We start from the raw sequence: 22,397 nt of genomic DNA on the forward strand, positions 1-22,397 counted from the left end.
ATGTTCTGTTTCAGCAAAGCTGGCTCACAGTCTCTGCAACAATATGTTAAAGAAAAGTCTAAGCCCAAAGTAAGGTACATGTACGTGCAGAGGAATTTTTAAATGCATTTTAACATGTGTAGAACTTTTTACTAAACAAAATATTAAAATAGTTTTCATTGAAGGACAGCAACACCTGCCATGGCAGCCGTCGGTACCCAGAGGACGTGCATGGCTCTATGTCGAGTCTTGTTCCACATCTCAGCCTGTCGAGGCTTCTTTCCTCAGTTACTTCCCTCTCTGTCATGACACTCGTCAAAAGTAGAGTAGCGAGGATTGCAGGTGGCTTGCACAAAACAAGGGGGATAGAAAGACACTATGCAAATGACTGGATTTTATGCTTACGTCATAGTATGCCCTTCTATCGCAAGCCTGCAAACATGCCAAACCTTCTTGCCCATCTGGTGCTGTGAGACACATTTTTCAGCCTGGTCTGACCACCCGAAGTATGGTGATCAAAATAAGTGTAAGGTGTATCCCAACTAGCTGCTTTCCATATATCCTCAATAGAAACACGTTTTGAAAATCCACAAGGTCTTTTCACCTGCATATTGAGCTTGGTTACCCTCGAGAGAAGACAGAGAAACACTCCAGTACAAAGCATACTGTTCAGAGGGCAATAGAAGCTTTGCATGATTCCTTCTTCCAGTCACCCTGGTTATGGATAGTTCTTTTCAATAAGAAAAAATGTCGAGCGACACTTTGCCCGGTTCCATGAAAATCAGATAGTACTTCAGAAGCAGAGAATAGAGGGTCCCAAGACCCCCTTTTTGCTAACAGGGCATAGTTTGCGTCTTTTCTGCAGAAATCGCTTGCACCTCTGAAGAAATGATCGGAGATCACAACAGTAATTAGAGTGCAGCCCAGGTGTGTGAAAGAAGTGGAAACGGAGGACGGTGCTCTGAATGTGATGGGTTGAGGTCCTTCCTCCTCAGGGTGGACAAGCTGCGGGTATATCAGCAAGTGAGACTTAGACCATGCCTAGTTGTGGAGCTTTGAAGCCAGGGATAAGGTCGTTATTTTTGAGTCGTACGCATCATTCATCCTGCTAGAAAATCTGTGTCACCCACTGACACTGTCAGATTGCCATCGTTTAATCCGATCTACTCCTGTTCCTTGCCCCTCAGTCTTCTCCTGCAGCGCCCCCTGCTGTTTCAGCAATGCCACTGATGCAGCACACCTCTGTGTATCCCCTGCTATCCAGTCAGTGAGACGCGGGTAAGGGGGAGGGTCACTCATTGTCTAGTTCTGTCCTCTGTCGTCTGCCTCTGCTTCTCTCCTGTTCCAGAACTGCCACCGACAAACAGCTCTGCCTGTGCACAGGAATCTTGCCCTCTGTCACCCCCAATTTTCCAATTCTTTGACCCCCCACAGCTCTTCACATTCTCAGTTCCTTCTAGCAGAACATTTGGCTTTCCACATATTGAGACCCTCATGCAGCTCGGCCAAAGCACCTCTGTTCTGCCCTGCAGAACCACTCATTAGACTGTGACTAGGACCCACACATCGCTAAGCCAATGAACAGCACTTCTGACCTACAGAAGCACCTCTGTTTCCGTTGTTCCATCAGTGCGCTAACCTACTGTGGTGCTGTCAGGGCTCCTCACTCATGACCTGCTGCTTCCATCGCCGCACCAGTGCTGGGACCAACACGCATGTCCACCAGCGTGCCACAGTCTTGTAAGCTGCTCCATTCCTGCAGCAGTGCTGGTATCCACATACACAGCTCTTTCACCACAGAGCCTCCTGTAGTTATAGTGTAGGGACCATGCATAGCTGCGCCATTGCCCTAAGCTGCTAGTTGCATTGAGTTAATATGTAGCTGCTGGTGATGATTTAGTGGAAATTATTAATGCGATATTAGAGGCTTTCCACTGCTGATGGAGGACCTCAGCTTGCCAGATGCTGAGTTGTGCATCCCACGTGCACATTAAGGAGGCCCATCGGGAATACTTTAAACTCCCAACAGGGGGCACCCCTCAAGCAACTAGTAACAGATCACAGTCGAAAATAGGCAGTTTGGAATTGGCTGTCACAGATAGGGACTTCTAGAGATCACGTGGTCTCCACCACTTATCCACAAAAAACTTTGCTGTGACTGCCACATGTAAACCGAGCAATTTCACCTAAACTGCCACCTGATTCTAACTACCCAACATTCGAAGGTCTGACCTCACCTCACATTTCACCCTTCTGAAACTCACTTAACACGCGAGTTGTTAACAAGCTGAACTGTCGTATCTACCTCCTATCCACCACCACAGCAAGAAAAAGGTCCTTCAAGTCTTTGAAGGTCTCATTCTGAACAGCACAAACTACGTCCCAGCTGCTCCCTCTCCCCCCAAACTTGTTACAACTTCACTCTCTCACACAGAGGATAAATCACTTCCAGAGTTGCAGTTTTTTGTCCTCCAGGCACTCCTCCACTTGTATATCTGCCTTCGTCCACCTTGCTGCCGCTGCCAAAGATGTACCCAGGAACCTCCTCCTTCTATGTTAGATTTCAGCAGATGTATGACAGAGTCACACATGGCTAAACCATGCGTGCCTCTACTTCACTTCTCCAATAATGAATGCGTCTAAACAACGCATTCCTTTACCACGCAATTTTGTGCTAAAGGCATAACTGGTCAAGGGATGTGTAGTAAAGATCACACCTCAACCCCCTGCCTTGAGCCCTAAAAGCTACCCTGACACCCCGAGCCATGAACACTTCCCCGAGCCCTAAACACTCTCTGATCCCCCGAGCCCTAATTTCTAACCCGAGCCCTAACCACTACCACGAGCCGTAAACACTATCCCAACCCCCGAGCCCTAAATACTACCCTACCCCCGCGAGCCCTAAACAGTACCCCCACCCCTCGAGTCCTAAACACTACCGACTACACCCGAGCCCTAAACACTACCCCAACACACCCCCCCCAAGCCCTAAACACTGCCCTTACCCCTCCGAACCCTAAACACTGCCTTGACCCCTCCGAGCCCTAAAAATGACTCCAACCCCCCAAGCCCTAAAAGCTACCCCAACCCTTAAAAACCTAACCCCTTATCCCCCAAAAACCCAGCCCCACTTATCTCACTGCAGTCTCTCCCGATCCTTCTTTTTCCTGGGCCTGCCCATCCCAGCATCTAGACCGCGCACTGCTTTTATCACACATATGTGTGGTTAAGGCATAAGCATGGTTAAGGCATGCGTGGTTGAGCTTGAGGGAAAACGGCCCGCGTGGCTCTGCCAGTGTTGTAAAGGCCTTTATTTCTCATTCTGTGTGTTTCCTTCACACAGCATTACTGGTTAAAATGATCGAAAACTCACTAAATACAAATGCAATTACAAATTTATAGATATAGGGCCTCAACACAGCTTAGGAGCACAGCCATTAGCCGGCGACATTCCTGCCGACCAGGGTCACGGTTCTCCCTCTCTGGAGCTGGGGAAGCATGGTGCTTACACTTGTGGCGCTTTTGCTGGCTTCACCGGTGTAATCCTCTGGTCGGACAGCGCATCTACCAAAGCGCTGGCAGGTCACAGATACAGTGGCCCGTTGCGTTGTTGATTTTTGAGGTGGACTCTGGCAGGGGAAATGTGAAATAGCCTGCACGCGCAGGGAGAAAAGTGTGGCGGGCCTCTGCCCCCTGCCACATCAGCACATACATCGGCCAAGGTCTAAAATGACCTCTCAGGAGTTTCATTTGGAGGCTGCAGGAGAAGAGAATCTAATGATGTGTTAATGTTATCAGTAGAAAAAGGAACAATTTTAAGGCTTTAAATCTTTATGCTAAGAGCAAGCACAAAAACAAAAGCCAAAGATAAGAGCATTACAGTAGAGGAGTGAAAAAATGAAGTGGAAAAATTTCCAGATGTCCAAAAAAACCTCTGAAATTCACTGAAAATAAACAGAGGCTAAAGTGAAGTTATAGTTAGATGAAAATGTCAATTTAAACATAACATTTTATAATTAAGGAAAAACAGAAATTAGCAAGTTATAGTTGTATCAAGTAACTATAACTCACGCCTCCACCATGTACAGGTTGTTGTCAATGATCTAATTTCAGAAACTCGTATTGATCTTATCATTAATGTAATAGATGATGTCACGATTGATTTAACGTGAGATCATAAGCAGTGAATGGCAAGGGCACGTGTTATAGTTACTTGAAATAACTATAACTGGTGAATTTCAGTGTATTTTTTAGTTGAAACTGACACCGAACTATAGCTTAACTTTAACCTTCGATTTTTCAGTGAATTTCTGAGGTTTTTGTAATGCAAAGCATCAGTTTAAACTTTTACTTTTTCAGTGGATTTCTATATATTTTTTTTTAGATAAAGTAATATTTTATTATCATACATACCTGTGCCAACTACCAGCCATGCACGACTTTCTGCCAAACCCCCATGGTCAGCCAAGTCACCATCATGCACGACCTTCTCCCGTGCAGTGTGGGGTTTGCCGTAAGGCCTGGTCTGCAGTCAGGCCCTGCGCCCAACATACTGTGGCGTGGGGTTAGCTGTGTGCAGGGTTGGACACAGGAGGTTATGTGCAGGGTGGGGTAGGCTGCAGGGTCTGGCCACAGACAGCCATTCACAGCAGGGTGTATGGTAATAGATATTACTTTCCATAAAATAAAAAAATAAAAACCCATACATTCACTGAAAAAAACAAAGGTTAAAGTGACGTTACAGTTAGGTGAAAGTTTCAATGACAATGTAATGTTATAAGCTAAAAAAAGAACGCTGAAATTCACAATTTATAGGTATCTCTATTAACTATAACTCAAGCCCCAAGGTAACTATAATTCGCCTCCTCGCCATGCACAGCTAATAACCCCACATATTACATCACTCATGACTTGTTCAATAAGATCATTGATAGTATTACTGCAGCATTTGAAATCACATCATTGATGAGAAGACTGCATAGGTCAGTGAGTAGCCACACTCACTAAGAAAGGGGGTAAACATTGGATGCCCCCCTGACATCAGAGCCCAGCAACAAAATCAAGAGCGAGATGGAGCAGCCCCCAGTGGGACTGCATGCTTCTTGAACACATGGCGGGAAACAAACAGGGGAGACAGGAAAGTTTGCGAGGCTGCGGGCGCAGGTACAGGTTTCAGTAGTTTCAGTATCACCACAGACTATGGAAATGGACTTTCATTTAGATTGAATAAATGTGTATTTATTGACTGTGGATAGTCTGACAAAGAGGATTTCCTCACCCTCATCTAGCTGAATGCTTACATGGGTTCTGGCCTTTCTCCGTTGCGTACAATATATTGTGTTGCATTATGTTGCCATCGTTTGTATAGCATACGTCTGTTTTTTGTGTGGGCCAGTACTGCTTTTGGAGCCCGGGCACCTGTTATGGTTCTGGGAGTCTTGTTGATCAGACTCAGTGTAGGTTTGTACAGATCTTTGTAGTACAATATGTGCATGAATTGTGTGCTGAAGCACCGGGCCTCTTATTTCGCTCTGTTGAGGTGCCTTGTGCATATCTGGGTGTGGCATGTTTAAATGACGGTGTCCGGGAAGGTTCTGGCATCCATGTATGTGAGAGAACGTTCAGGTGCTTTTCAGGTGGGAACACTTAGCCCACCCAATGGCTTTGGAGCTATGTACTGCAAATGATGGTGCCAGTAAGAGAGGAGGGGTTCTGTTGTATTATCTTGGTGCAGAGAAAAGTGTAGATATACTCGGGCAGGGATGTGCTGCTCGTGTGACAATGTTTTGCTAACTATATGGTTTGGGTGTTGTGTTTTGTGCATTGTTGGTGCCAGTAGAGGCAAAGGAATGGTCTAGTTTGTTCTTCTGGCATAGGGTAAAGCATAAGTATACTTGCATATGGTCTTGCTGTTGAGATGGCAGTGCCAAGCCAACTCTATGGCTGCGGTACAGGTTGTGTACAGGATGGCGTCTCGAATGTGTTCTGTGGTGTATGGCACAGATTGAGTACATCTGGGTGGGGTGAGTAGCGTGCACTGTAGGGTTACAAGTGATAGCTGGCTGTTCTACATATTGTAACTGTGTTGAATGCATGTCATATATGCTGCCTGGTGGGCTCTCTTGGGGAATGGGTAGTCTTTCTCGGTTTTCGATGTTGCTGTGAGCATTATGGTAGCTAGCTATGTATTTCTGGTGTTCTGGATGCATTTAAGGTGCCCTATCCAGCATGCTGTGCCAGAAGCAGGGTTACCCCTTGGCAGATCTGCAAGCAGAGGAAAATGCATGGCAAAAAAGAGCACGGGTGAACGTAGACTGAAAATTAGTATCTCATTTTACTTTGTAACACCACCACAGGCGGACACTCTAATTGGTACAAGTTGCATTTCACGTAACATACTGTAATGCACAATATTCTAAGTGAAATTACTTTTTCTGTATCTTAGAACGGTACAATACCGGCCATTATAGATAAGGAGGAGACAGGTAAATTGAGTCTGGAGCTTGACCCGGGTTCAGTTTCAGGTCTCCAACAGAGCAGGTTCACTTTTTGAGCATGGATTTTCCTTGCCACCCTATAAAATACTGTTATATATTATTCAAAAGGAGAGCACAGAACCAGGTCATCAGGTCCAGGTAGTTCGTTACTGGGTAGAGTGACATTCTTCTCTTGGTAGTAGTGTCTGTGGTGGTGAGAAAAACCCAGAATTCATTTCTGGCCAGGTTCGACAGGTGATTGAGTTTGGAGTGGGAAATGGAAACACGGGATCCCAGCTACTAGGGTTTGTTCCAAATACTAATCGGAAATCCCCTGCATAAAAAGTTACTACAGGCTTTCTAAAGGCACCCCTGCCTCCATCCCTTTACACTTCCGTGTCTGGAGCCGCAGCCTCCAGCGCAGGAATGCAGGCAGGGGCACCCACAGCAGCAGCATCCGCTGTCTGAGGAGGCTGCACTAAAGCCTCCATCTTGGGCCTTGTCAAACCAAGGACAATCCCACTGGCTTCAGCATTCACAAACAACATAGAGTCCTTCTGCTATGTTCCATACACACAAGCACTCGGTCTACAGGCAGTGATGTCAGCACGGTGTCTGGGCATGGCATGTCAGCGGAACTTCACACAAGCGGGCCTGTAGGCAGTACTCACACTTCGAACTGGTAAGACGCCTGTCTAACACTGTATTCAAAAACAGCATGCTGCCACCTTTCTTCACAGTACGTCATGATGGCACAGCTGGTAGTCTTGTGCCAGACCCAGGCTCCAGGTCACATGCTCATTTTCGGGCCTAGACCTCAGGTGAGCCCTAAAGAAAACCAGGATACCAGTTTCGCATGCTGTCTGATTCCTCGGGGCAGGGGTACATATCGGTTTCCCATGAGGGGACATTTCCTGTCCCAATAAGTTTGTTGAGATTTCACATTATTTCCTGCTTTCTAGAGAGGCCACGCTCTGTTTAGTTGCTTTGATGTATCTGACTGTGCTGTTCCTTGACTTTCATCATATTGGGGTCAGGTGGGAATTCTCATCACAGCAGGTAACTAGGGGGTCTCTTTACGTGGGGTACTGTTCAGGGCTTTTATTATTGCAGGATCCCTGCATGTCTCTCAGAGCGCTGCATCTTACTGAGAATTCTGTTTATTACGTTGTTTTGAGCGCTATACCTGTGATGGGTGAATAAAGGGCTCTCAATATGTTAGATTCTCTTGCACTATCGAGGTGGAGAATACCCGTCTGCACAAGTCCCAACTGCACAGTATCGACTACCAAGAGATGTTCATAATAAGCGTTCATATAAAGCACAGATTCCTAACTCCACATCTACCTAGCTTGACGATGTATTGGTAGTCAGTACTGTTAAGTCAATATAAGTGCAGTTCAATATTAAAACTTCAAAATTATGGTAAAACCCCTCTTAAGGGCTCTCACTGTTATTGGGTTGTGTATACAAGCATGAACGCATCATTTTGTCCCCCATGGCCAAATACAGTAATGAAATGTAAACGTGTTGTTTTGTGTTGCAGGGGCTCCAACGAGGCCTTACGTTATTTTGTGTTCAAGTTGAGGTCTCTCCTCCTGAGAGCGCTCACTGCACCAGGTTCTGATTTGTGATCTTTGCGTTGCAGGATGTCTCGGGGAATGCTGCTTTTCTGGCCTTCACTCCATACGGTTTCATTGTTCTTCAGGGAAACAAGAGGGTGCACTTTATCCAATGGTGAGTGACCCCCGCCCCCTGCCATATGCCATGAAGGCCCATCATGTCGTCTTTTCATGGGTGGATTACAGAACACAGCTGGAGTAGTTTTGTTCTATAATCGACATTTTCAACATAGAAATATAGGGGAACATTGCACAGCCGCACTTGATCTGAGATTGGAGTTGTATCTACTCTTGGTGTCCACCTCATGCTCCTGGAGGGGTACAATCCTGAACCACTGCTCGCCATCCTATGCAGAGATCAACAGAAGGCATCTTTAATGAGGTTGCCTTTTGTTCAGTTAGTGAATTAATGTTCAGCCACTTTCCTTTTACCTTCTTGCCGCATTGAGTCACAAGGCGACAAAACGCGTAGGGATGTGGCCTTTTGGATGGAAAGGACGCCATAACTTCTGTCTAGCATTGTTAGCACATACGGGTCTGTTGAGAGCGCATGGTATGCTTGCTGCCTTCATCTGCTTTAAATGTGTAGGCTGCACAGACTATGGCAGTTCCGGACAACTGCTTGTACTACTTTGAAAAATAACAAGCATTGGCATAGCCAATAGGTCTCGCCTTTGGGACCTTATAAGTGTTTAACCATGCAACAGTTGCATAACTAACCACTTATAAGGTCCCAAAAGCGAGACCTATTGGCTATGCCAATGCTTGTTTTAACTGCTGCAATCTATTGAAGCCTCACAGAGAACATCAAAGCGGCCGCGAAAGTGATCGCGATTGCAATCAAACATCAAAGCGGCCGCGAAAGTGAAAGTAATCGCGGTAAAGAGGGACGTGCACGCCCGCGCACATGCACTGTAGCTCTAGGTTGGCCTGGTAGCACTTTTGGAGCCCTCACAAAATGTCTCGCCAGACCAGCGCATGCGCTGGGTCAGGCGAGACCTACAAATCAAGAGCTGTGCTTGCAATTAGGACCTCTTGTGAGAAAGGTCCTAATCGACTCGGTTCAGCTTCATCCTGCAATGTCCCATCAATGAGATTGCTTTCTTGCGTAGGCCCGTTTTAAAGAGAATAAAGACCTTTGGAAATGACTTAGAAGCAGGAAGCGGGCTTGCACACAGCCGTCAAAGACAAAAACAACGCCAGAGCTGTCTGACAGATAATTGTAACACTGCTTAATGTATTTCGTTGTAGGCTTGTGTACCGCAGAAGAGACTGCAGCTTCCCAGGTCAGACCTTAATGTAAACAGAAAACCTTGTAGACACACACCCATTAAGACAGCCATGCCAGGTGTATGTTTCCAAGATCCTCGGGACATGGTGGAAGTGTCAACTGACCATCAAAACCACGTGGAAAGTGAGGATCTTCATAAGACCTTCCCCCAACCAGAGGGACACCGCATCGAGAACTCCTAAAACCCCCATAGAGAGTCCGAAGGAGTATACTATTCCTTGCCATTAAAGTCATGGGTTGTATGGCAAAATATCAACCCCAAAAATATCAACTGCACAATATCGACATGCCCGGTGTCGAAAACATAGTAATGTCTGAAAACAATCTTTAACATTAATGGGTGTCAATGGCAAGAAAACTACATCCTAGTGCAACAACTTGACACAAATGCCTTTGTTGACCATGGAATATTTGCTAGTGAGCATGCAACTGGTTACAACGGAGGGGATTACAAGTAACATTAAGCTCACGGCCCACAGTATTAAGACAGTCCTCTCGTATGTGCTCAGCATCTGCTACGAAAAAAGCGTGAAATCCAATGTCGGTCGCACACAGCAGCACATTGAAACAACCATATGTGACTTCCCTCAGTAGTCTCCTCTAGAAGCAGTCGACCCTACTTTCACCCACACGGAGCTACTACAAAGAGCCAACTAAGAATATAATCCTCACACCGGCTGCATGTAGGCCTGGTCGTTGAGTCAGCCATGGCATGTGTCAAGAGCAATGGCCTCCCAGTAGTGGCAGCTCATCAAAGATAGCATCTCTGTTTATATGCAGAACACTGGCTGGCGAGAGGCCTTTTGTTAAAGGAGTAACCGTGAGCAACACAATGCACCTGCTACACCTGCTAGGTGTCACAATGTTATTGTTATTTGACAAACACCATTAAAACCGGAACAGAGCATCAATTTGCGAGGTTGCCAAGAGAGATATGAAAAGGGCCATAATTCCCCCTTGCAAGAGGAACTTGGGCCAAAATATACGAAGCCATTTAGCATTTCTTAACAACGGGTCGAATCGCTATTTCAGCCTGTTAAGAAATGCTAAATTGCCTTTTCAGATGCACAAAGGGGCAAAAACGGTCACTATTTGCGATTTCCACTGGGTAGAAATCGCAAATTACTACTGCGATTTAGGAATTGCAAATAGGGATTAGTTATTTTCAATTCCTAAAGCACATGTACGTAGCATTTCCTAAATAAGAATAGGGCATTTAGGCAATGCTACTGCAATGGTAACTGTATGCAAAATAAAAAAATGCATTTTTTAATGTGCCATGAAGCGCACATATGCCCCTACGGCATGTGTGCACTTACATGTGCATTGTGAAATTCAGGGTGCCTCCAGGGGAGCCTTAAGCCCACTGGCACCTTTGGCATTGTATTTCTTAAATTGCAATTTCCTATTAGGATATCGCCCTTCAGGAAGTGCAAACCATTTCTGATTTTGCCCTTAGACCGTAATGTAATGGCATTTCCTATTTGTGATTCCGTAGTAGCGATTCCTTCTTTGTAGGAATCACTATAAGGGAACCGCAAATTTAGTACATATTCTTTTGCATTTCTTAAATAGTGATTCCTGCGGAGTCGCTATCTAAGAAATACAAATGGGAAGCTTCGTACATCTGGGCGCTGGTATGTTGGCCAAGCCTACAACCTGTATATTGATAAAAAATAAGAACAAGAGTGACTAGAACAGACTCGTCACAGGGAGTTTGGGAAGCTCCAGTAGCTGTGACACACCATTCAATGCAATTACGGAAATGGTGGAACTTGTACCACCTTAGAAAGGGAAAAAGCATACACACTGTACATGGCTATTCAGGTCATATCATTTGGAAATTTCAGATTAAACTCTGATTGAATATACTCTGAGAAGCTAGAAATTCCTCATGCAGAATGTGCTGCTCTCTCAAATGAAAGAGAACTGTAACATCCTGTGGGGGAGAATTTTGCCTTGCACAGTGACATATTGCAGATATCAATGGGAGGACGCTAGAAAATTATTGGTGAACCTCAGCAAAACTTTATGTAGCAAACTATGCAGTTTACAGAAGAAAGCCTTTCACAATTGTATTAGAATGTCCTGGTGATTTAGATATTTGAACCCACCCATAAAATTACGGCTCCGCTAATGGAAGGTGACAATTATGTAGGGATGTACAATTTATGAACTCAACAAATTTGCCATTCACTATTTTTCACAGCACCTCCAAATTTCTTATTTAAGGTTCAATCGAAATTCCATTTGTAGCATCAATTAGATTAATAATTCTCCTCCCTTGAGCAGAGGTGCATATTAAAATGAGCCCCGGTACTGTCAACACCATAGGAGCACTGTGATGTTAAATCAAAAGAACAGCAAACCTTCTATTAATCCACCAACTATTTGTGGTCATTATCCACAGGGTGAAAGAGAGCACTGTCTCTTCAGCAAATTGGAGCATAGATTTTGGGTAAATGTTTTCATATTTTGTTAGTGGGAAAACTACCGACGGGCACACTGTGAGGAGAAAAGCAGGAACAGAAGTGTTAATGAGTAATGCCGTGCTGCAAAAATATTTCTGATAGATACTTCTAACTGCAAATTTATCACCTTTGGATACATCACCTTTAGAATATCCCCAGGTGCAAAATGGATCTGGTTGAATGTTTCAGCAGCGCTCTTGCACACCAGTAGGTAGCTTTGTGTGGATCCATACTGCTCTAGAAATAATGGAACAGAGCTGCATATGAGCACACATCTGTGCGTTGACAGCTGTTCCTTTCTTTCTGCACCATCTGACACATTTCTATAGCTCTGATTCCATCTTTTTTCAATTAACTCCTTATCTGGTAGAGACTCTATCTAGTGTCAGATTTCTTAACTTAGAATTATCCCCAGACATCAGACTGGATCCAGAACATTTTTCATGAGCAGTACCTCTGCGTGCCGGTAGGTTTTGTCAAGCGGCTTCAAATCGTCATCCACGCCAAAAGTGACGTATGCGGTGTCTATATAGTCGCCATTCCAACGTGCTGATATAAGTTTATTTTTGCTACTTTCCATGCCAGGAGTGCAGAGCCATGAAGAACACTGACTACTGGTTTGGAAAACGCGGTCACTGAAAGTGGAAATCCCTGTCCCTAGAAATCTGTTCTAGGGAATCTGTGGCAAGTTAGTCTCTACCAGAAAAGGCGTTACTGAAGGTTAGTAACTTTCTTTATCTGATAGACTTCTAGCTGCAGACTCCTTACATTAGAATAGATACCCAAGCAATACCTTCCCGTAGGTGGGTCTGCAAAACAATTTGATACCAAAAAGTCCTGCAGAACTGAATGGGCAAATTGCCCGTCCCGATGGACCTGACTGTTCAGGCAGTGGTGTTTTGTGAACGTATGCAGAGAAGCCCACATTGATGCCTTGCAGATGTCCAGGACTCCATGTGCTAACGCAGTGGTTGCAGCCTGGGCTCTGGTGGAATAAGCACACGCCCTTGGGGTTGATCTTAGCCAATGCGTAGCAGATTTTAAGGCAGAGCACAATCCATCGGGACATGGTCTGCTTCTGCACGGCCTTTCCCTTCTTCGCTCCAACATACCCCACGAAGAGCTGGTCGTCTGCCCGTAACTCTTTTGTGCAGTCAAGGTAGAATGGCAATGTTTTTTTTGGATCCAGCTGGTGAAGTTGCTCCTTCTCTTTAGAGGGATGTGGTGGAACGTAAAAAGTAGGCAGGGTGATGGACTGGCCTACATGAAAGGGAGTGATGACTTTCAGCAGAAAGGAAGCTCTAGTTCATAGAACAAGTTTGCCTGGGTAAATGTTGAAGTGTGGTGGCTTGGATGACAAAGCCTGAAGTTCACTAACCCTCAGGCCAGATGTTATTACCACCAGGAAGACCGTCTTGATGGTAAGGAGCTTGAGAGGGCAGTTGTGCAAAGGCTCAAAGGGAGTGCACATCAGGAACTTCAGGCTAGATTAAGGTCCTTCTGCAGCATGATGAAGGGAGAAGGAGGAAACATATGTTGTAAACCTTTCAACAAGCTATGTACAACAGGGGACTTGAAGAGAGATGGCTGGTAAAGCTACTGCGGAAAGGCTGATATAGCAGAAAGGTAGCCCTTTAAGCTCCCCAGAGCTCTGCTTGGCAAGGGAACGAATAAAGAGAAGAACATGAGAAAGGGAGTGCAGAAAGGGGGGCAACCTGTTTTTCTGCACACCATCCTACAAACTTGCCCCAACAGCAGGCGTATACAGTTTTGGTGGAGGGAGGCGTGGCTGTCTGAATAACATTGAAGACTTTGGGCGGAAGGTTGAAAGTTGCCAGCTGTTGCCGCTCAATCTTCACGCAAGATGGCAGAGCATTTACAGGTTTGGGTGGAGAACACTCCCCTGCTGCTGTGACAGAAGATTGTCCCCAAAGGGCAGCCTGATTGGAGGACCGATGGCCATACTCAGCAGTTCGGGATACCAAACTCTCCAAACCAAGTCCAGAGCCACAAGGATGACCTGGGCCAAGTCATTCCTGATCATCTTGAGAACTCTGGACAGGAGTGGTATGGGCGGAAAGGCACAGAGGAGGCCTGAGCTCCACTCAAGACGAAAAGCATCTCTGATTGAGAGCTGCCTTGGAAACTCCAGTGCACAGCACAGAACTGCTGACATTGCGCGTTCTCAGTGGTGGCGAACAGATCTAACCAGGAGTCTCCCAATTGCAGAAAGAGGGCTTGCACCACCTCTGAATGGAGATGCCATTCATGTTCTGCTAGGCATATTCAGACAAGGGAAATGCCCTAATGTTCCAGCCATGTCCAGAGATGCAGTGCCCTTTGACAAATGGCCCACAACCCCACCCTGCCCTGTTTGTTGCAGTACCACATGGTGGTGCTGTTTTCCGTGAACACCTGCACCTGCCTTTCCTTGATGGAGGGTAGAAAGGCTTTTAATGCCAGCAGGATCGCCCAGAACTCCAGAAGGTTGATAAGAAGTCCAGATTCTGCCGGAGACCAGAAACCTCTGATAACCACCTCACCCAGGTGGACTCCCCATCCCAGGGGTGAGCATCTGTCACCACTGTTGGGTCTGCTTGGGGAAGAGAGAGGGGACTACCGTTGACCGAATTGCGGTTCGTTATCCACCACTGCAGATCTTTTGCAGTTCCTTCTGAGATCTGGTTCTTCTCAGAGAGATTCCCCTGATGCTGCGCCCATTGGAACTTCAGGTCCCACTGCAGAGCCTACATATGCTAGCAGGCATGTGTCACAAGCAGGATGCAGGAGTCCGTCTCATCGAAATCCAGGATAGAGGCTGAAACATCGGTATCATAGGCTAAATATCCTGGACTCTCCGTTCAAGAGTATAAGCCTGAAACTGCACCATGTCCAGAATTGCTACGATGAAAGAGAGCGTCTGAGAGGTAGTCGGTGAGACTTTGGCACGTTCATAGGGAAGCCCAGCGAATGCAGGCGATCCGCCGTAGTCTGGAAGTGGGAGACGACAGCCTCGGGCGGGCTCACCTTCAACAGCCAATCATTGCGATAGGGAAGACTGGTACCCCTGAGCTCCACAGCTGAGCTGCAACCACCACCATCACCTTGGTGCACACCCGAGGGGCGCTGGTAAGGCCAAAAAGGAGCACAACAAACTGAAAGTGCTAATGGCCAGCCTTGAAGCACAGGTAACGCCTGTGGGCAGGTAGGACGGGAATGTGGAAATATGCATCCTGCAAGCCCAACACAACCATCCAATCTCTCTGGTCCTGGGCAAACACGACTTGTGCAAGCTTAAGCATTTTGAACTTCTCCTTCTTGAGGAAGAAATTGAGAGGGTGCAGGTCTAGGATAGGATGATAGCCTCCTTCCTTCTTGGGTTCCATAAAGTCCCAGGAATAGCAACCACGGCCTACTTGCGGCATCGGCACCCTCTTGATAGCTCCCTTGTCCAGGAAAGCAGTCACTTCCTGGTGGAGCAACCAGAGATGGTCCTCCGTTAGCCTGTCGCAAGAAGGTGGTATGGATGGAGATATAGATACGAAGGGGGGGTGTATCCCCTCCAGAGAATTATGCGAACCCATCGGTCTGATGTTATAGACCTCCAGTGGGGCAGGTTAAGGCATATCCTGCCTGTAACTGGGTGCCCTTGATGGTAAGAGGGCAGACTATGAGGGTTTGGAGGCTGCCGGATGGTGGTGGACTGGCCTGACCTGGTTATCCCACCCGCGGGGCCTGTGGGTACCGCGTCTTCAGCCACGCAGAGGCTGGGAAGCTTGCGCTCCTCGGTGGCTGAAAGGATATAGACATGGCTGCAAGCCCCCCTCCGTAGCCATGAAAGGAGTGGATTGGGGGTGGAAAGGGGCCAATGGAAAGGCCGAAGGATCTGGCCATAGCCCTGTTGTCCTTAAAGCGCTCCAGCACTGAATTTGCTTTGTCTCCGAAGATACAGGAGCCATCATAGGGCATTTCCATAAGCGATGCTTGGACATCCCATGAAAAGCCAGTAGTCCTCAACCAGTCCACATTTGATCGTGAACTTACTGCGTCTCTCCCATCAATAACAGAGTACAGCTTGGGACTACTCTGGGACTGTAGCCAACTTGCGCAACTGAATCCCATAGAGCAAGGAAGTAATGGTCCAAAAGGCATACGTTGTTCACAGACTGCAGTGCCAGGCTGGTGGAAAAAAACATCTTCTTCCCCCAGGTGTCCAGCCTCTTGGATTCCCTATCTGATGAGGCTGTAGGGAATACGCCAGGATTTCCATGGGAGGGAAAGGCTTGGACCACCAAGCTCTCGGGGGTAGGTTGCTGGGTGAGGAAGTTGGGGTCCCCTTTTGTGGGGCGGTGGTGGCAGGCAGTCGTCTTCTTCAGAGGAGCCCCTGTAGTGGGCTTCGACCCGGTCCAAAGCGGGACGTCTGTAAGGACTCCATTAAATGGGAGAAGTGTTTCTGAGGGGTCACTCCCGGCTGAAGCACCTCGGTCAAGATGTTAGTCTTGACTGCCACAAAGGGCAGGCTAAGGTCCAGGACTTTGGTTGCCCTTCTCACCACCATTTGCAAAGGACGCTCCCTCCTCCATAGCCACGGTAGGGGGAGAAGGCATGCCAGTATCTGGAGGAGTGTTCAGTCCACTCCACTGACTTCCGCCAATTCTACACATCAGTTCATGTTGGGGTCAAAAGGCTTATATACTTCAGGGTCCAGTGACCCCTCCTGCTCCTTCCCGAGTCCTAGCCCATAGGAAAAGGGCTGAGCCTCCAGCATGGAAGGTATGGCTCCAGTCTGTGCCGGAGTTGGCATTGGACGACGCCCCTCCAGCTTCGTGTCGGAGTCGGGGATCAGAATAGGGACGGTGCCGCCAGTGGGTGCCATACCGCTGGCAGCGTCGACATTAGGACTGGGGATGGTTGAGGTGGTATGACCGACGCTAGTCCAGATCTATCTGTGGATCCAAGAGGCCTGACTGGCACCGGAACCGTTGGCGTAGAGCCAGTAGGGGCCCCTCCGAAACCTGTGGGGCCAGAAGGCAGGCTGGCTGGTAGGGGCCGCTCAAATCTGAGGCTCATGGCCTCATAACTCTCCTGAAGTTGAGCAGGGTTCACTCCGGCACCCAGAAACATGGAGAAGTGCAGAGCCGATCCAGGAGCAGAATCAACTACGGAGTTAGGCCTTTAATGTCGACGCTCTCTTGTCTTGACGGCTGATGGATGAGGCGAAGGCAAAGACCGCTTCGTCTTCATACTTTTCTTCTTTTTGTGGGATTTATCCTAGTGGCCTGACAATTTGGAATGCGACAAGGATCGTGGACTATGCGACCAATCCTGGGACCTTCCTCGCAAACGGTATTCAGACTGTCGCAGCATCGCTCATCAGTCACCAAGGAGATTGAGGGATCACTTCCTAAAAACCTTAGGGTGCATGGCGTGGCAATCAGCACAGGTCTTCACGTCGTGGTCGCGCTCCAGGCACCAGAGGCAAACAAAGTGCGGGTCCGTCTCCGACATCTGTCGATGACAAGCACCTCAGGGTTTACAGCCGGTCTTCTTAGTGCACATCCCTGCCCCATCAAGAGAAGAACTCTCAAAAAAACTTTTATAAACCATTGAAAAAGCATAGTCAAAAAGTGAGTGATGGGATAGCTCTTTCCGGTTCTGTTCTGACTGGTGCGGAAAGAAAAGAACCGATGTCAGCGCGCTGAGGTGGAGCCTGTACAGGCATTGTGCACTGCACTTCACTTCCTGTGTGGACAACGCCGAAGACGCACTGCTGAGCTGATCAACGCCACGTACTGGCACTCATGGTTAATGATCAAGAATAAATTTCTGGATCCAGTCTGATGCCTGGTGATAATTTTAAGGTAAGGAATCTGTGGCTAGAAATCTCTTATCAGATTTTGGTGACTGGACTGTGATCACAACTACAAGGCGCATGACCAATGTACCCTCATGTACCTGAAGGTTATCTGGGACCAAGAGGCAAAGCTGTACATTGCCGACCATAAGAATTTGTTGCAGGTATTACACCGGTCTGTTACAAGTTGCCGTCAATTTTCAGGTAAGTTGAAGCCCAAGACTTAAACGCAAGCACAAAAAAAGCAGGACTCCATCCCGCTACTCTGATTAAAACAATAAGGCACAAGGATGTCATGATCTGAGCCATACTCCATCAAGGTCACCAGTTGCGGAACTGATACCTGAGCAGATCTCGGTATACCGAAGTTCCCCGGGCTGTCATTGACTCAGTATCTGGAAATGTTTAGTGCACTTCTGACTTCCTCCAGTGTGCTCATTGGCACCCAGGAGCCACAGGGGTTTCCTGTCAGGTTAACACCAGCAGGTCTTACCCCAACATCATCAGCCTCCTTGTGCCCTGATACTGGGCTTGTAATTATGGCAATACAAGCTTCCATGCAATCCCTGGTTTCATACGCTGTTGCTGGCTGCACTGGCACCCATCGATGATCCATGTGCCGGCGCCTATGTCGACCCCAAACCAGCACTGGGCCAAGCTCAACAGATGTCGCACTATGAAATAACCAAAGTGCAAACAGTTGTCATGCTACTTGATTCTAACCTTACTCCTCAACCATGATGCAATTATCAGCAGAGGCTCCATTCTCTTTTTGGCTCTTATTCTGACCCTATACCATAAAAGGAAGCACCTCAGAATACTGATGAGGAGGGGATGGGTTGCTTTCCTCTTACTATACTGAAGATACCCTATGCTTTGACATACAAAATGCTTGTGGGCTTGACGCCACCCCTGAAACAGAGCTTGACTTGCCACATGGGCCACCAACTGAGGAGAGTCCCTCATTTGCGGTGGTGGCTCCGAAGGTAGCTGAGGTGCTAGACTTGTAGTTGGGCTCTACTGAGACTGAGAGAAAGGTTCTAATAGAGATCCTCCAACCAGGGCCAGCGACAAAGCTGGTGCTCCCATTTAATGAGGCTCTCATGGGTGCCTTTATGAGTACGTGGTTGAAACCATATTCTTGTCTGCCTGGTAGTCGACAAGAAGCCAGGCCACATAGGTCTGGCAGGATGGGCACTTAGCCCGCTGGGTTCCATAGAACTTTCTGATTTGATTCCACTCCACAGAGCTTCCACCTTTAAGAGGTACTGCGTTGGTACATATTCAAAAAGTGAGAAATCTGTGGTTACCAGTATCCTTCAGAAGAACAAGTTACTTGCCTTCTGTAATGATCTTCTGGTTCATACTCAATCTAACCGCTGATTCCTCGCTGCACGAGCAGCTTCCTGTTCTGTGGAGTGGCATCTTTAACATCTAAAATGGAACCAAGTTCGCAATCAGCAAATTGCCACCAACAATTTTGTACACTTTACATCAGAGAGTGCCTAGAGGGAAAATAGAAGAAAATGACAATGGTGCGCAGGGATGGGGCTTATATGTGGGTCCACTCTGACACTTCTGAGTTCGGAAGGGAGCCATCGTGGAGCTGCACACTACCATCTCCGGCTTGCAGTAGCACTACTGAAAAATTCTCCGGATCCAGTCTGGCCCCAGGAGATATTCTAAAGGTGAACAATCTACAGGCGAGAACCTGTGGTTAGATAACAGTATCCACCAGAAAAAGTGTTACCAAAGGTCAGTAACTTGTTTTTGAAGCATTGAGCTGCTTGGCGTTCAGTTCATGCACTCAGAATGCAATAGTGTCTGGTCTCCGATATCTAGTCAATATGTCACAGTGCATACATTTGATTCACGCCTAAAGGGGTACTATTGCTACTTTATGGCCAGCAGGTAAATCAACAGCAGTTACATGCTGTTTAATAAACCACAACTTGCCTTTAAAACTAGCTTTGCAGCTTATTTTCTATGGCAGATCAGCACGTGATGCTCCCAGTTTCTCAGCCACAAGAAAGTGATTATACATTTTGGGCTGGCTTCATGTGAGTGTTTCATAAACAAATCAGAGAAAATTGCAAAAATGGAGGATGTTGTGGTTTCTGGTTGCGTCAAAGGGATTTCAAAAGTGCTCAAATAGCTGTCTGGACCAGCCAGTAGATAATGAACTTCTGTACAGTATGTCAATCAATATCAAGCTGCCAGTCACACCTTTTATAGGTAAGTAACGTGTTGTGTTCCATAAGACCAGCTGTGCGCCCAGGCCAGGTTAGGAAACTAGTTGTATATACTACTTTTTTTTGTCATTGTCCATCCCTGGAAGAGATGATCATCCCAGGGAAATGCGACTCGCAGCTTCCGGAAGCATGTGACCCACTGGACACTTGCCTAGCCCTCTTTTTAGCTCAAGCTCCAATAGCTTGTTCTGCCACCCATTTTTCATCTGAGTTGAAACATCTTTTGATGACAAGTGGCAAACCTTTTCTAAACCTGCAAGACATAAATGTCTCACCCGCACGTCACATCTAGGATAGCATTTTCTCACTTGCTATCCACATCTGGCAAAATATTCTTTCATCAACTATCAACATCTTCTCAGCCGGCATACATCTAGCATACCATTCTTCTGCTAACTAGCAACATCTTTGTTTGTAATGTTTCATCAGCCATTTATAGCTGGCCTAACGTTCCATCTCCCGCTGGTCACGTTTCCCATAGTGTTCCTTAACCATCCATACGTTCTGGCGAAATGTGTCTACTCGCATGTGTCACAACATGTCTTCACGTGCTGTTAACATCTGGCAAAAGTGTCCTCCATCAGCAGTCCACATTTTTCTTAAAGTTCCTTCACCAGCCATCCCATCGGGCAAAACTACTTCAGCCGCTATGTAAGTCTAGCATTGTAGTAATATGTTGCTCCACCATTTATGAAAGCGATTTTATGGCTGTAACAGCGTGTGCTTTTCACCAACATCTTACTTTTACCCAGGCGCTCTAACCACTATCTCCATCTGTCACTAGGCTTTCTTTTAGCTCTCTTGTCTGGCATGCCTCATTCCACCACTTATCTTTTTATTTAAAAAGCCTATTTTACTGCTAATGGCTGACATTTGTCATTGCACATCCTGAAAAAGCAATTTTATCATAACATATTTCGCTGTCCTTGCACATCTGATTTGCCCCCCATCATTTTGCCCATCTGGTTTGAGCTCATTCATCATCTCTGCACATCTGGTTGGATATGGGTCATTAACAGTCTGTTGCCAAACTTATAACCTTCTTGTCGCTGTGTTCCATGGTGTCTTGTGTTCCATGTTGTCGTCTTGCTACACCCATCCGTTGCCCGTCATCTTCCTTCTTTTGCTTTCTTAATTTCCCTCATTCTTCCATCTCCCTGCTTTCCTGGCACACACATTTGGCACAGTCCAAACCCTGCTTTGTGCTTACCCTTGCAGGAGTGATGCAACAAAAATGAAATTTGAAGGGAAGACGTTCCTATTGCATGCGAGTGAGAAGGAGGTAAGTGAGATGGTCGCTTCCTTCACTCCAAGACCCTGATGGGGTGGAGCTGTGACCCCTGTGATGACGTGGGTATATGCCTGTGGTTCCCAGTGAACAACTTTTGAGGTATCCTGATTTACCAGAGAGGTATTGGTTGTGTTGAAAATAATGAGGTTGTTGCGACAGCTGGGGTATCAAAGGTACAACTGCAGTATTTCCAGAGACAATTTGAGCTTACTCAAGGCAGGTGGGTATACTGGAGACAGTCAGGGTACCCAGAGAGCAGTTGGTTATAGGAGACTTTTACGGTATCCAAGACACGAACTAGATATCTTACAGACAGCTGTGGCATCTTGGCAAGAGATATAATGCCTCAGAGACACTGGTGCTATCCAGGAAACAGCTAAGGTATCTTACAGATCGTTGTGGTACCCTGGAGACACCTGGGACACCCAGAGGACAGCTGTCTATACGAGACAATATTGATATCCTAGAGACAGTTGTGTATCTCACAGATATGCATAGTATCCTGGAGAGGGCTAGGATATCCTAGAGGCATTGAGGGTATCTCAGGAGACAGCAATGGTATTTTACAGATGGTTGTGGTATCCTGGAGATGCCTGGAATACCCAGAGGACAGCTGTGTATATACGAGACAATATTGATATCCTAGTGATAGTTGGGTATCTGACAGACATACATAGTATCCCGGAGTGGGCTAGGATATCCTAGAGGCATAGTTTCCAGAGGACCCCGGGCATCATGAGACATTAATGGTATCCAAGAGAAGGCTAGGGTATGCTACAGGCACTTGTAATATCCTCTAGCGAGCTGGGCTGTAGTGGAGAGAGCTGGAGCATCAGAGAGGAAGTCTTGGTGTACTCGAGAGCTGGATGCAGCGGGGAGATCTTGCAGACATTGACAGGCAATTTCTGTTTGGTATTTTTGCAGGAAAGAAAGATGGTGCTGACGTATTTTGCCCCCACTCCGGAAGCCTGCAAACACCTCTGGAAATGTGGGGTTGAAAATCAAGCCTTCTACAAGTACGTAATCACTGGAGACAGAAATATAGCATGGTCCTGTCTGAATCACTGCATGCACTGTTTTCACTGCACACACTGCTGGCGTCAATGCACGAAGCGCATGAGTCATTGCACACACTGCTAGAATGTGTGCACTCTGCTGAAG

The 22,397-nt window shown here is 46.8% G+C and overlaps 1 protein-coding gene across 4 annotated transcripts in view; it reads left to right on the forward strand.

Annotated features, from left to right (window-relative positions):
• Positions 1-22,397, forward strand: part of FRMD5 (FERM domain containing 5) — a 493,627-nt gene that overhangs the window by 383,071 nt on the left and 88,159 nt on the right. For all 4 annotated transcript variants that reach the window (XM_085644690.1, XM_085644693.1, XM_085644691.1 and 1 more), the window contains 3 exons: positions 8,104-8,192; positions 21,164-21,227; positions 22,161-22,252. In XM_085644690.1, coding sequence (XP_085500816.1) covers positions 8,104-8,192; positions 21,164-21,227; positions 22,161-22,252 — 245 coding nt within the window. The remainder of the gene's footprint in view (positions 1-8,103; positions 8,193-21,163; positions 21,228-22,160; positions 22,253-22,397) is intronic.

Source organism: Triturus cristatus, chromosome 3_1 (assembly GCF_964204655.1).
Source record: "Triturus cristatus chromosome 3_1, aTriCri1.1, whole genome shotgun sequence".
In the NCBI taxonomy this organism is placed as follows: Eukaryota; Metazoa; Chordata; class Amphibia; order Caudata; family Salamandridae; genus Triturus; species Triturus cristatus.